Source organism: Erpetoichthys calabaricus, chromosome 1 (genome assembly GCF_900747795.2).
Source record: "Erpetoichthys calabaricus chromosome 1, fErpCal1.3, whole genome shotgun sequence".
Lineage (NCBI taxonomy): Eukaryota > Metazoa > Chordata > Cladistia > Polypteriformes > Polypteridae > Erpetoichthys > Erpetoichthys calabaricus.
The window spans coordinates 245,028,722-245,045,056 of record NC_041394.2 but is presented as its reverse complement, the minus strand read 5'-3'; the positions used below and the strand labels follow the sequence as shown (position 1 = coordinate 245,045,056).

The 16,335-nt window shown below is 37.7% G+C and overlaps 2 protein-coding genes across 2 annotated transcripts in view; both read left to right on the top strand.

The window, feature by feature from the left end:
• LOC127529042 (uncharacterized) overlaps positions 1-16,335 on the top strand; it is a 481,049-nt gene that overhangs the window by 149,711 nt on the left and 315,003 nt on the right. The window lies entirely within an intron of this gene.
• ntn4 (netrin 4) overlaps positions 2,693-16,335 on the top strand; it is a 97,024-nt gene continuing 83,381 nt past the window's right edge. The window contains exons 1-2 of the mRNA XM_028813520.2: positions 2,693-3,567; positions 5,590-6,125. Of these exons, the coding sequence (XP_028669353.2) occupies positions 3,423-3,567; positions 5,590-6,125 (681 nt within the window). The 5' untranslated portion in view covers positions 2,693-3,422. The remainder of the gene's footprint in view (positions 3,568-5,589; positions 6,126-16,335) is intronic.

Below are 16,335 nucleotides of genomic sequence, written 5' to 3'. Positions count from 1 at the left end.
GAAGCTGTCAGAGAAAGAATAAAAGTAGCAAGGCCAAAAGGGTAGTTTGAGAGTTGGAATCTATGACAGGAGTGACACTGAGGTTGAAATTGAAAGCGTACACTAGCGGTATTACAGTCATACAACACAGAGGAAATGAGGGCTTGGGAGAGAAGATGTGAAACTACAGATATCAGAATACAGAAGAGTAATAAGGAAATACGAAAGTAGGCAGGGGTGCAGAATAAGTGAAAAATGAAAGATAATGTGCTTTAGCAAAATATTGATAATAGAAGACAACATGGGAGTAAAGAAGGTGTTTTATTTAAGGAAGAAAGGAAAAGGAAGAGAGGTGGACTAAATTTCAGAAGGAGGGAAGTCCTCAGAAAGATCTAACAGAAATAAGCTTCACAGGTAATGTGAATGCGGGTGTGAATGTTTAGCCACTCTTCAGCAGTCCATCATGCAGCTTTTCCTTAATGGAAACCATACTGAGGCTGGTATAATGAAGAAATCTAAAAGTCTTTACTGAGATTGTGATTACATTAAATGCAAATGACAGATATTGTGGACAGGTAAATAATTGCAGGTCAAGTCCCAAAAGTGTTGGGGTGCTAACAGGGTCACCCCTTTTAATTCCCCAATAAAATGACTCAAAATCAGTGCTCAATGGCACAAAACGGAAACAAAATAAGCAGCCTTTCTGCCTTTGAGAGAAGGTTTTGGCTCTTGAGAGCAGGTCTGTCATAGGAAGCTCTGTTCTTCCTCCAAGTCTGGATCCAAATGAGATACCGCAATCCATATGCATCGGACCTTTATAACTCTGTGGCTGCAAAGGGCGGGCTTATTTACCTGCAAGGGGCATCTTCTCACTGCTGCAGAGGAGGAGAAAAAAAGAGGAGTCTGTTAGCGACAGCGCCCCCTCTCGCCCCAACGGGGTATTGCATACCTGTGATGAGCCTGGAAGATGTTCCTCTGATGCGCATTGTGACAATACATGTATACAGTAGTTATCTTGGAAGATGTTACAGAGGATCAGTTCATGCTGATCCTGTTCTTTTTGCCAATTTATTTAGCACTATTTTTTAAGTCCGACAGTTAGGGACGGATCTACTATTAAACTAATGAAGCTTAAGCTTCAGGCCCTCTGAAGTTACTTTAGTCCACATTGCTTAAAAATTTGGGTGCCTACTATATGAGGAGGGTTTTTAAGCAATAATAATAATATTAATAATAGTGTAATTCAACACAAGATAATATTTAAAATAAACATTTTAAAATATAATGTAGGCTCGCTGTAATTGAAAAAACTTTCAAATTAAGGATGTATCATTCTAAATATACTTAATCTAAAAACATATATAAATACTTTAAAACATTATTAACATTAATGACAGAAATTTAAATTTTTGTTAAAATTATTTATCTTAATAGCTGTAATTGAAAAAATGAAAGCATATTTCGTTGCTTGCAAGCATCGTAAAGGACAGCATTTTATTTACACAAAAAATTTTATATAAGGTTAAAATATACTAAACATATTATACATTACATAATAACAATTTACCTAAGTATAATTAAAATATACTAAAAATCAAAACGTAATAAAAAGTATCTTCTTTGGTAGATACAGACAGTATCTATTGAAAAGGCAATCAAAAGGGTAACGTGAATCATGTTAGCGTCGTGATCGCCTAAACATCACAGTAACACTCGTGATAACAATCCAGACAAGAATTTTTTCAATAAAGTGCTCATAAGGATATACTATTTTAATTACCCCGACTCAAAAATAAATGTTACATTTAGAAACGTGAGGTAAGTAATAACGGTGAAATAGTGCTAGATTAGCCTACGCCTTTTGTTTTTATGAACAGTGGTTACCCAGACCTCCGTTGCTAGTTTTGAAGGGGCTACCACTACAGTTCAAGCTTCAGGGCCCCTAAAATGTAGGTCCGTTTTGCACCGCTCAAGATGCCCGTTTATTACAACTTATTTGGCACTCCCCTGCCCAAGGTTTCCATGGCATGCTGGGCATGCTCAATAAGTGCACTTAGTATTCCCTAAAAATGTGAAGATTCCAATTAACAGAACAGATTTAAGCCAGTGGCTTGGGGACTGTCTGCGCCATCATTATGAAGGTTTCATAAAAGTGTTCCCATAAATTGAGGAGGAACCAACTGTGCCTTGAAATTTCACCATTGGTTCTTTGCGTATTTCGGAAAAAATAAGCACTTTGAGTAGTGAGAAAAGGCGCTATATAGCCTAAACGTAAAGATGTATTATTATTATTAGCCATAAAAAACTTGGCCTGGTTATTGCCATCTACAGTTAGAGCAGTAATATAATACAAGTTAAGGTTCAGATGCATGCATCCGCGATAGTAAATATTATTTGGTGATGTCACGACACATGTTGGTGGTATGGAGTAATCAAATAGTGAAAGATCTTTAATAAAATTATAGTTGAATGCATGATCAAGTGCAAAACTTCCACGTTTCGCGATGTTAGCTTGAGCCAACCAAACAAAACATGTTCGGTTTTCTTGTAAACAGCGAGGAAAACAGTGCACTTCACAGCAGCTAAAGTTTCGCTTACATTTTGCTATTGTGTGGGTATTCAGGTGGTTTATTCATTGGTAATCCTCTCGGCGCATTCCTCTAACAATGACTCCCTTGCTTGTACTGATCCTTTAAGATCTCGGCATTTTGTTTGCGCACTTGTAATTTTTCAGTCGATTTTGTTAACAGCGCCGGTTACATAACCAAGTGCTGACATTGAGAGTCATATTTACTTCAGACGTTCCCGGCCTGGCGGCTATGAAGGCTGCTTCTCTCAAGTTTCCTTAACTACAGGCAAGCGCTGCTGTTTTTGCCAAACCGAAACTCTGCGCAGTTGATTTGTATTAATCGGATCGGAGAAAGTGCGCGTTTCAGACATAGCGACAGGCGTGTTTGGAGGACATTCTGCGATCGGTAAATGATTTATCTTGAGCATATCAGACTGGTGCATAACCCCCATAACACTAATCTCACTTTATTAAAAACTGATAGCGCGCAATAGGCGATCGCAGACCGAGTGACTAACAATGATTTACAGGAATGTCCTTTTAAAAATGGAACACACAAAGCAAAATAGCAAATGGGAGGGGCGAAGCGGCGCGCGCACTGTCACTTTCGGAATATTATTGTTAACTTATACACTGCAGGGCGAGACAGTCAGCGAGAGAACTTCCTTTTTTTCTTAACCTGCGAAAGTCTTTTCCCTGTTCTGATAATTTTTAACGATCTTTGCCATTAGGGAAAAAACAGGAGCTTTCGGAATATCTTGCAAGTTGTGCTCCGAGGGGTAGATATTGCGGAGTTGGGCTGCCGAGCGTTTTCTTCATCTGGCCAAACCTGCCCCCACATGTTATCATAAACGCCAGCGCTCGTGGAGTGCGCATGCAGATGCTCACAGGTTACTTGGGGTTTTTGCTGACATCTTCAGCTCTTCTGCTTCTCTCAATGCCTCTCAACAGGAATGCGATGTTTCGCCAGATTGTGATTCCCTTGACAGCTCTCTTGGGATTTTCTTCTGTTTCATCAGGTTAGTGTTTATGTGTTTCTTTATAACACAGAAGTTGATAATCCGCATAAGCATCTTCCTCGCTGTTCATCCTATGTTTACTAATTTGTTTAGGATCTGCCAATTTATATTAATCGTATAAAGCATCTGAAACATTACTATGGACCCGTACTGATCTTAAATTTGTTTAAATATTTGACATGTTCATTCATGCGGAATTTGACACTTTGAGTTATAATGAGTTGGAACTGTAGTTTCATGTTTAAATATTTGACAGCAATACTTTTTAATACGTAAATAAATAAATGCCGAAATTTAATTTATTTTATTAGGCAATCCAACTTGTTAGAAATAATGGTTTTATTTTCATATAAACAGTTTGCACGTGACGATATAACTATTTCTCCATGTAAGAACTTCGATGTAGACTCCTTCAATCCAATCCCATTTAATCGAAGTAGAGGTCGCGGCGTTGCCGGAGCCTATTAGGGCAACACTGGGTTGAAGGCGAGGGAACAGCCCTGGATCGGGAGCCCACTGGCGCACTGGGTCCAGTAAGAACCGCCAGATAAACTAAGATGCTCATCTTTGGAATTTTTATGAGGACAATGCACACTGACAGAGGGAGGACATGCAATGCAAACTCCGCAGGGACTAACGACCAGGCAGAAACGCTAAGCACTGCGCCAACAGGCTGGAGAATGTTGTGTGTTATGCTGTTATTCAAATTGTCTTGAACCTGCAAGTTAACTGTTTTTTTCTGAACTGCAAACAGTAAGCTTTTACTGCTGCATTTTAGTTCAGTGTTGGTATTAATGAGAAATGCAGTTGATACATTGCAAGTTAAAAAGGGATAGGAATGTGATATTTTTTGTCTTTGCTTGTGCTGCTACATTTTTTGTCACATAACATAACTTAAAGTCATAACTAGATACACAACCTTTATCCATAAATAATCTAATTTGTAATTCCTGGGGCAAATCAGTATGTAATCCCTCAATAACAACTGGCTTCACTGTTTTAATTGTGTATTATGTGATGCATGGACAGCTTTGTGGGTAGTTTAAATCCTTCAAGGTTAAACAGCTAGTTTTATATTTTAAACATTTTAATGCATTTTCTAACCTTAGGCAACTCCAATAAAACATGTTTAGATGAAAGCAAAATAAGTAATGAATACAGATCAATGAATTCCCAGACCAAATTGAGCTATGTTCTTTAGAACAGTGTGTGTATAGTCATATGGTAATCCCTATGCCATGTGCATGTGCTTGCCATCCACGGATGACAGAGAACAAAGAGTAATAATAGTGTAAAGGGAATGTCGAGATCCTATGTACTGTTGCACGAGTTGAGCTTTGTCAAGCTTTGGAAGTTTAACACGATTTCCAGACAAGGAATCAAGTAATCAGTGCATGTCTTCTGACAGCAAGCACGCTCCAATGATATTGTACAATGTAAACACATTCCATACAAAGTGATGCAAATGATGGGAAATTATGAATTCACATTCAATTCAATTCACATTCTAGCACAGGAAACTGTGAGAAGAGACCAAGCATTTCCTGGCTTTCAATTTTAAGTTGGAAAAAAATACAGCAAACAGAACGTGCTTGATGAACTATAAGGGTGTACAGTTAAGTCAGCATTAGTTTAATAAGTACAGTAGGTTTGGTTTAAAATTAAATACGACTGTGACAGATCTGAAACTGAAAAAAGAAAAGAAGGTCTCTACTTACTGAGAATGGGGTCATTGAGCCGAGACAAGATACACAAAAAGAAATAATGTCACAAATATTTTAGCCATGCTTCTGTTTGGGTTTATAAGTCCCGGCCCTGAGCGCTTCGACCTGAATACTGAGACTAGATCTCTAGGCTGTTGCTGTTAAACCCCTGAGGCAGCACAACTATACAGTAATGTAATTTATGAAACCCCAGAAAACAGAGAACAGACATATCAGTGTTATTCATCACATTGTTTACTTGGTACATGAGCTGAAGAAGCAGTGTTACTGATATTTATTTCTTCTATTTCTGCTTTAGGGCTCAGCAGTATGTCTGTAGGAGTGGCACATCGGTGTGAGAATCATGCATGCAACCCTAGGATGGGAAATCTGGCCTTTGGCAGAAGGCTGCTCACCCAATCGACATGTGGATTGAATTCTACAGACCTTTTCTGTGCATTTAGTGACAATGCAGATGGCTCTTGTCGGCCTTACAAGTGCGACAAGTGTAACGCGGCCCATCCCAACTATGCCCACCACTCGGCTGCTATGGCAGATTCCTCCTTTCGATTCCCTCACACTTGGTGGCAGTCTGCTGAAGGTGTACAGAGAGAGACCATCCAGCTCAATCTAGAGACAAAGTTTTACTTCACACATATGATCATGGTGTTTAAATCACCCAGGCCTGCTGCAATGCTCTTGGAAAAATCACACGACTTTGGAAGAAGCTGGACCCCTTGTAAATACTACTCTACAAACTGCTCGGAAACCTTTGGCTTGGAGGATGACACAGTAATAGAACGGGCCATGTGCACTTCGAAGTACTCTGGAGCATTCCCATGCACAAGGGGAGAGGTAAGAGGAGACTTTGTAGTGTTTTGTAACTCCACTGTATAAACAAATCTCTTCACTCCTAGTACAGTACTGCTCATTGCGAAGGTTTGCAGGCACTTTTCACTCGACTCCACTTTAACATTCCTGAGAACCAGGTGGCACAATTTGTAATGTTGTTTCTTGTTGAAAATGCTGCATTCCAGCCTCTTTAGAAGTAACAGACAGGTTCAGTGTACTCTGGGCCGAGAATCTGCCTGAAAGCCAGGTACCATATTGTTGTTGGGGGAAAAAAATGTGAAAAAACACTCCTTGTTTGGTCTTAGGGTAAATACATTGTATAGCTTTAGCTGAAATTACATAGCAACCAGGAGAAGCAAAATATGTTGGTTTTAAAATTGCTTTGATTTATGAAATAATGAAGATGACTACAGCTGGTATATGGCATGAAGTAAAGATATTGGCTCAGTGGGGTGCCAGGCTCTTTTTAAAGTTAAACATATAATCTCTATTTATATAAAATCCAACGTCTCTCTGTCTGTCTGTCTGTCTGTCTGTATGAATGTATGTCTGTCCGCATTTTCACCAGAGACCTACTTAATGGATTTAGATCATTTTTTTTTATATAATTTGCTTGAACATTCCAGTTGATTTTGTGATTTCTCTCATCATGCCAAGTATTAGTGTTCAGTTGTGGCACCGATTTATTCGCCCGAATCCAAGAGACAGGCTGCAGGCCGAGAGGAGGGTGAGGCAGGACCTCAGGAGTAGGGAGCTGGCCATTCTCACTCACGTGCCAGCCTCAGTTCAAGTTGCTGTACCTCTCATCACGTGTTGGAGTGTACCTTGCCTCCGCTTAGCTTTTTTCAAAGCTGGCTGTTCAACAGACATTATCTTCTACTGATTATTAAAGAGTAATGTTTGACGTTTTTGAGAAAGAGAGATCAGAGGTACGTGTGTTTTAGATGATACCTGCTTTATTGGCAGAGATATCACGGCCATGTGCTGTTCTCCCCACGTAGGGGATGCTCTCCCATCAGAGCTGAACACGATCAGATACAGTGGCCACATTTGAAATTCCTACCTACCTTCCGCTTGGACAGAGATATCTTGTCAACATTTTACATTTTTTGCAAAGAGATCACAGTTACATTTTCTCTGCTGATAGCAAAACCAAAAATATTGTATATTTAGAGGCCCTTGGATACAAAAGCTATCAATATAAATTCTTCTCAATACAAATTATTACATTTTAATTTTTATTATTTCTAAAATTTGTCCTGTTTCACTAATACACGGGTGGACACACGGGGGACAGCTAATATTGTATACAGTAATCCCTCACTTATCGCGGGAGATAGGTTCCAAGGCCGACCACGATAACTGAATTTCCGCGAAGTAGGGATACTATATTTATTTAATTATTTAGCGTGTATTTGGACGTTTTTAAACCCTCCCTGTATTGTTTACAACCCACCATTTACTCTATTAAAAACAGGGACAATTGCTAAGCAATATGAAATCGGTAGATAAGTTTACACTTACTGTATAGCGAAGTACACGTAGCAGCTTGTAGGCGGTCATGACGTCGTCGACCTTGTTGCAAAGATTCCTAAATCAGATTCCATCCAGACTACTGCCTTATCACGTCCACTTGCAACTTGTTTTGCACCCTGGTTAAAGGACACTGCGGCCGTAGATCTTATATGCTTTTCCTCCTTTTTAAATAAAAAGAATTGATGTCCTGCAGCGGTGTAGCTGTTCCCTTCCTTCAACATATCCAAAACGTTTACCTTTTCTGCAATCATTTGCATCTTCTGTTGGTGCTTGGACACGGCCCCTGAAGCATTAGCACGTTAATGATGAATGAGTGAGATGAGACTTCCTGGTTAATGCAACACTCCGTCGCTGAGCCAATCAGCAGCACACAGGAACTTAACTGCGTGCTCTGATTGGGTAGCTTCTCAGCCATCCGCCAATAGCATCTCTTGTATGAAATCAACTGGGCAAACCAACTGAGGAAGCAAATACCAGAAGTAAAAAGACCCATTGTCCGCAGAAACCCGCGAAGCAGCGAAAAATCCGCGTTATGAATTTAGATATGCTTACATATAAAATCCACGAAGTCGTGAATCCACGAAAAGTGAACTGCGAAGTAGCAAATCACACAGTAACTAATGGTGCATTTCTACTTCTGTATATATATATATATATATATATATATATATATATATATATATATATATATATATATATATATATATGTGCAGTATATATATACTTCAGTATATGTAAAATCTCATACAGAATACTTTGATGAATCAGTTGTCTGCATTTTCTGTGAAGTGTGAGCATTGATCCTTTTCAAAGGGTCTTGTTTTTGTGCCATTTACATGTGAAAAAAATACTTCCATGGCCAAAGGGAAATTTGATTTGATGAATGTTCAGGAAGATAGTCCCCAGCTTGAAGTATGTGACTCTTCTTCTAATCTGAATAAATCTTGATGATCGCAGCAGTAGAGAATGACATAATCTATAAGTAGGAGGAAATCTTAGTCTCCAAGGGAAAAACACTGCCCTAATTCTAACAAAGACTGACACGTTTACAAGGTAACTTGTTAGGCACAGTCCTCACTGTAAGTTAACCCTGCAAAATGGTAACAAACATTTGGGTAGTTCAGAAAAATACAAGTAAATGTTGTACTACTTCATGCTCCCTGTAAAAAGACTAGCAATGAACTTAGTGCAGGAAACTCTGCCCCTGGTCCTGGCAGGCTACTAAGTGAAAAAGTTCATATTCCTGGCAGTGCACCTTAGGCAAAGTAGGCAGACTCGATCCTGTAAGGCTCCGGTTGCTGAAGATATTTTTTTACAAGTGCTGCTTGCTTGATTAGTCATGCTTGCTTGTTTTTAAATTCAGAAAGAACAAGTAACGACTGCATATACTGTATTTATTTTGACTTTCCAACATTATTGCATTGTTTGAAACTAATTAGTTGTTTTGTCTTAAAAGTACTTAGTTTCTGATGTGGAAAAGGCATAGGCACTGACTTGTTTTCATTCTTGCCTACTGTTAATCATAAAAATCATTACTTCATGTTCCTACATACTTAATTACTAACAAATAAAATTAGAACATTGTATTGTTTATTAATTAGGATGATACAATAGTTTAACAAGAAATATGACTAAGTAAATATTTCATATGCATACATGAATAAACCTCAAATATCAATATAAATTCTGCATCAGAAGTCATTCATGTTCATCTCTAGGCTAGGACTTTGGACCTGTATGTATAGGTCTAAAATGCATATGTATCAATTGATAAATTAAAACATTCAAGGAGTCAGTAGACATTTACTTTTGAACTGTTTTTTTTTTTTGGAAAATTCCTAAACATGTTTTACTCACAGATACAACTTACTGGCTTTGAATGCTACTGCAAGTCAATCTCCATATAGAGTTTCTCACAGTGTGTGAGTTCTCATTATGTGTCCTCAAAGATGTGCACAGGACTGTGGAGTCAGAGTCAAAAGCAATTACTGGATCAGAGCCAGAGTTAGTAAAAAGGTACCGACTCTGACTCCAACTAAATGTAAATTGTAATATATATAATGTGTTAAAATTTCCAATCTCACATATACTAATTCAACTATTATTTCTTCTAGACTTTTGATAAAAAAATAGCTCTTTTCTAATTTTGTGCATTTAGTCTTATGTTAATGTTACTCAGTGCTTGTAAGCCACAACAACATAACTACAGCCTTTAAACCTGAACTTTAACAAGTTAGAGTGCTAAAAAGTAGCCTGATGATTCACGCTGGCAGTGATGAAGTGCCTTGTATCTCTTATGTCGTGTGCTTTCAATCAACACAGTAAATATATTAGTCTAATTCCAAACAGAGAAGTCAGAGTTGGAGTTTGTGGTACCAGAAATTGAGGAGTTGGAGTCAAAGTTGGAAGGTTTTGTGTATCAACTCCACAGTCCTGGATATGGCCGCAATGTATAGAATAGGAAGTGGAGGACTGAAAATGTGTCAGATTAAAGCACTGTCACTAAATCAACATGACCACTGTTTATTTTAAATTTCAAGTGCAGAGGGAACTCAATTAGTGCTGCCTGTGTTTGGTACACATTCACAACCAGGTGCATTATGAGTCATTCTGTGGCTCTGGGCAGAAAGATGATCTCTGTATGGGCAGCCTGGTGGTCGGCAAGTATAATTTTAGCAATACCTTGAGTGGGAATAAACGTGTAAAGTAGACAATATCAGTGGAGATCTTCATCTTGACATGTGCAGATGACTTTTAACTAGCATGGTCAATGATTCCATGCCTCTTGCAGGTAACGCAATCTCCTCTGTCATTATATGCACTGTATATAATTATACTTAGGAGATTTCAAACCATGACTTACTGTAAATATAACTGGGCTGAACCTCTAGGTTGCTAGTATTGATGATCCAAATATGTCTACATCCATTAAAATCCATAGTAATAGATAACCATTGCACTCAAGAGAGTCCAGTTAAGAATATTTTGTCACTCTCTGTCACCATCTCTTTATCAACTTGTAGAACAAGGGGTTCTTTTTCAATTTTTAACTGTCAAAATTTTTTATCATTGATATTACTGTATTATTTGACTGACTCCTTTACACGCGTTGACTTACATACAACATTTGTGACACAATTTGTTTCATTTCTTTTATTTTTCCAGTTGGAGCACTGGCAGGTGAAGTGACTTGCTCAGTGTCAGTAGCGAGATTTGAGCTCACAGCCTCATGGTTTGAAGTCCAAAGCCTTAACCTCTATTATTTTTCATAATTTTTTTTTTTTAATTACTATTAATACTTTTGAGAAAAATAAAAATAGGGCTACATACAAGTATTTAGTTTTGCTGCTTCACTGTTCCATAGTCCTGGGCTCAAATCTTGGCCCAGAAACTGTCAGTGTGCCCACAAGGATTTTTCTCCAAGTTCTATGGCTATCCTCTGACATCCCAAAGATTTGTGAATTACTTTAATCAGCACCTCCCAGCAGGAATGTTCCCAGTGATAGAATGGTACAGCTTCAGGCATAGGGTTGCTAATGCTGTAAACATCTATATCACAAGCCTGTATGTAGCTCCAAAGGCTAACTGCAACACTTTTTGAATCAAACTTTTTACTTATTCATTGTGCTAGGTAAAGGGTCTTCCCAGTTAGTTTGTAACTGTAAAAAACCCAGTCACTCATGCAAATGGACAGATTTCACATGAAAATAGTTTAGCTTCCCTTATTTGAAAACTTTGTAATTTCATTGTTTTTACTCTGGTGACCACTAAGTTGGCCCCAGGCACAACTCTACAGACCCAAGTCCCCAGATTCAAAATAAGTATTTATTGAACAGTGTACCTTTAACGGGCTTCTTTTCACACTGTACACTCCTTTTTCCTTCTTCTCTCTTCCACTCCTCCCAGACTACTGATGTCTTTCTTCTGTCCCAACTCCAACTTTTTGAGTGAAGTGGAGGGCTTCCTTTTAGGCCTCAGACCAAAGTAGTTCTGGTCTGAACTCCTTGTCTCCAGGAAGCACTTCCAGGTCAATTGAAACCTGAGCCTTCACTTCCTTATATCTCCCCCTGGCAGCCCCCCATGGAACTCAACAGGGCAATCCTAAGGGCCCACAAGTCCTATGCTTCCCTGTGGGCATCCACATCAGGGTTCGCTATAAGGGATGCTGCCACCCAATGTATGGAGGAAAGACCTGTTTATGAGAAGCAGCCTCCCATTGTCCCAAATATGTTGTCTCCTGACCGGGAAAGAGTTCATTACTTATCCCAGTCGGGATGCTGCAGCTATTTTGTCCTTTGGTATCCCAGCTGGGCATGTGATTCCCACCCATTGCTGCTGAGATGCCAATGCTGTTGCTGTTGCCTTCTCTACAATTCATTATGTTGGCCTCCTGCCTATGTAAGGTAAGGGAAGGTACTCTATTTTGACAGGGATGCTGGTCCATCTGTCATACCATTAAAATGTAAATACTGTATAGCTCAAAATGAACTCCTCTTTAAGTGTATTTTCTACTTTAAAAATTAAAGAAGAAAGTTGCCAAATTATGTATGAAATCACACAATCTAATATCAAAGATGAGCACTGATATGATATAGTATTTTGTGAGTCAGAAATTTGTGTGGAAATTTCTCATTGTTTATGTTTAACCATAATCTCATGGCTACACCCAACTGTTCTCTCTCTCTTTGTGAGGTTATTTTTTCTTTTTTTATTCTGTGATCAAATTACTTTGATTGAAGCAGCTTTATAGAAAAAAGTTTGGCATTAAAATGATATACTTTCTAATTTGAATTCTGTATCCACAGGAAATTACAGGATGTGCTTTCAGGAGAGCATTTTTTTCTTTACAAAATACATTTGTATTGACCTTTGCTTCATCCATTTTTTATTACTTGACATTAATTGCTCGTGGGGGAACCGAATATAAAGATATGGAGGACGGATGGAGCCACCAGGACCTAAACTCGGATCTTTGCGGTTGTTTTGCTTTCTTCTGTGAACTAACAAAAAACAAGCCTTGACAGCCAATTGAGCTAACAAAGATCATCAGGACATTAGTCTAAGTGACTGCTAGGGGTTCAAACACTTTGTAACACATTCACTGACATTTGCTTGATTAAATGTCATCGATAAACATAATTTCTAAACCACAATTGTTGCTTCACATTACACACAAGTGCATTTATAGACTCATCATTACTAGTCTTTAGAATAAGCCATTATATACGTTATTTAGTATTTTAAAGGGTAAAATGTGGCCCTATTGACATAAAAACAGTTTCTTTAAACTGTTTTAAGACGAGATTGTCTCTCATTTTTCACTTTGTGGCTGCCATATTTTTTAGAATTAATGATAAGATTCGATAACAGCAAAGGTTTTAAGTTTTGTGTTAGTAAATCATGGCCAAATTATCACCACACCTCTACTCTTATACTTGATATGTGATATGAGATGGTGGATATTCCAGATTGCTGGCATTTTATTTAAGCATGATTTTGTCAATTTGTTCTATTAACTATCATTAAAGAAAGGCAGTCCTTATCTGATGGGAAACTCTTGTTCTGTGACATTTCCAATAGCAACAGATATCTGTAGATCTTAGGATGTAATTCTGCAAGACTTCTTGTAACATCATATGGATGCATTCTGGAGTGATTTTAGTATAGTGGTCATTCTTGAATGGATTGGCAGTGGTCCTGAATTTTGTAAGTTTGTAAGTTACCCTTCTTACCATTCAATTATGAAATACATGTTATTTGAAAATGGATTTCCCAACTCCTCCCACTTTAATAAATGATTAATTTATTTTCCCCCGAAAACTGTTACAGATTTCTTTTCATCTGAGTATGACTTGTTGCTGTAAACCCAAGTGCTTAAGGCTAAACTCATAAATCCAAAGATTTTTATGTACCACAGTTGTGGAATCAGTTCTTCACCTGGTTTGAACACCTATAAATGCCTCATCAACAAACTTAGCATTCCAAAATGTTGAGTTGCCTGCATGATTTTATGGCATGGGAATAGTACTAAATAAAGTAAGAATAACATAAAATGTCAAGAAGATCAAAATTAACTCAATAAGGCTTGATAGACCTTATATCTTCAATATATATATATATATATATATATATATATATATATATATATATATATAGCAGTGTCTGATTTAAGTTAGTGTGAAAGGCAGTTTCAGACAGTCAATAGTGACCTTAGCTGAAGTTTAGAAGAGGATTAATATAATAGCGTTCTTCACTGTTTTTCTGTGTGCTGTTTTAATTGCCATTGAAGGAAGCTTGTCCATGGCCATAAACAATAGTGTTGCATTATCTAAGTCTGACCTGAAGGCATCTCCACATACACTGACCAGAAGTTAAGCACTTTTTCTAATCTTATGTTTTGGCCAAAATGGAGCTGTAAAACTCATTAAGTTTGTTCAACTGGTTACTAGAAAGTAAGTGATGAACACAATGTAATCCCTCTCTTTGTGATATAGTTTTAACAAAAGTTGAAAAATACAAGTGTTCATCGGGCAATAATCCTGTTAGTCAAGGTCAAGTTCTTGGTAGAAATCTCAGCTCAGACCCCGTCTGTGTGGAGCTTCTGTATTCCCTCAGTATCTGCACACTTCAGTTTTCCTGTCACTTCCTAAAGATGTGTTGGTTAAGTGAATTGGAGGCACTGAATTGGCCCAGGGTGACTGAGTGTGGGATTATGTGTGAGTGAGCCTTGCTTTGGACTGGAACCACCATCCAGACTTAGCTCTGAGACCCTGAACTCCATTAGGAAGATTTGAGAATTTTAAGCATGTTGCATTATTAAATATTACAGGTAAGGTTTTATTATTAGCCAGTACTGTTTCTGTATCTGTTTGATGACATAGAATTACATGAGCACAGCAAAAATACTACAAAAAACAGCAGTAAAGGACTTGACATCAACTGTTGATATGGTGGGAAGGGGTTGACACCATGTCAAAAAAATCACTACTGTCTGCAAGATATCTGAGATTTTACTTTACATTCAAATGTTTATGTGTAACAGTAATTGAACATTTTACACTCACTACTAATTTTGTAAGATTTTTTGAACTATTAGAAAATATAAATATTATTTGCTTTACCAAATATGTTATCCTTCTACAAGCAGAAGGAAAGAGGTCCAAATTTTAAATTAAAGGGTAAGTTCGATATTTTTCAATTCAAAGTTATTTTTTCACAGACACGGTATACTGTATATGTATTTTCCATGCAAAATTGTGTTCTAAAGTTAAGTTCTTTCTATACATTAAAAAAAATCTTGGCTGCTCTGGCACATCAAAGTGGAGTGTATGGATAAGATGGAAAAGTCTAAACTTATCAAATATGTCAATTTCTCAAGTCAAAGAGAGCTGTCAAGTTTTGATCTGCACCTTCCATGTTTGCGACAACAGAAGGGATCTGGAAATACTCTTTTTATCGCATACTCCTGTTACTATTTTTCTCATGGTAAGGATACGTTTGTTATTTACTTTTGCAAATTTTCATGTAAATACAGACGTGAATCAAAACAAAATCAGCCATTTGTCTTGAAAAGGTTACTGTGATTTGGTGTTTCAGGATTAAACCATCTCTAGATTATTGCAGAAGTAGACACTGAGATGGCATACACAGTTGGTCTTCTTTTAGAATGGCTGAATCTCATAATTTTGACTTTTTTGGTTTAAAAATGACATGTAGAAATTATTTTACAATTTGTGTGTAATCACAAGATGCAGATCAATACTTGACAACAGTCTTGGCTTGGAAAATGAATGCATCTGGTAAGTTTTTAAGCTTTTTCTCCCTGCCCCATAGACAGTAATGTAAAGCACCAGTGCAAGCAAGATATTGTTTTAAATTTATAGAAATCGATTCATTTTAGAACACAATTTCATGTGGCAAATGCATATATAGCATGATTGTGAAGAGAACACTTTGACATGAATAATACTAAACTTATCTTTTGAGGCCTTTGTTTTCTAAAGATTTTTAGAAATGTGTTGGCACTTTTAGTTTCCACTCTGTATATGGAATCCACACCCCCTAAAAATCATTTAATGTGACTATTCTGACATCATGGACACTGACTGGTTTCAGCCTGTGTCAGCATCCAGACAGCATCCTTGTATTCTTTGATATTTCTTAGACAGTAGCAGCAGATGTTTGAATCAGTGTTGCTTTGTGCAATGCTGTTTTTGCAGTTACAAATGCCATGTTAAGTGCAGGTAATTAGCACAACTGGGGCTGATGGCAATGTTCAATGCAATGGACACATTTGTATTCATATTAAGAAGAGTATAATGTCAAATATGCAGTGTGTGATGAAGAAAAGAATGTAAAGAAAACAGATAACTATTTTTTGTAGTCTTTTAAAACATTTTATTGAATTTATTAAAAGCAAATAACATTCCATTCAAGCAAGTCAAAATATCCATCCATCCCGCTGTATCCTAACTACAGGGTCACGGGGGTATGCTGGAGCCAATCCCAGGGTGCAAGGCAGGAAACAAACCCCGGGCAGGGCGTCAGCAAACCACAGGGCACACACACACACCAGGGACAATTTAGAATAGCCAATGCACCTAACCTCCATGTCTTTGGACTGTGGGAGGAAACCCACGCAGACACGGGGAGAACATGCAAACTCCACACAGGGAGG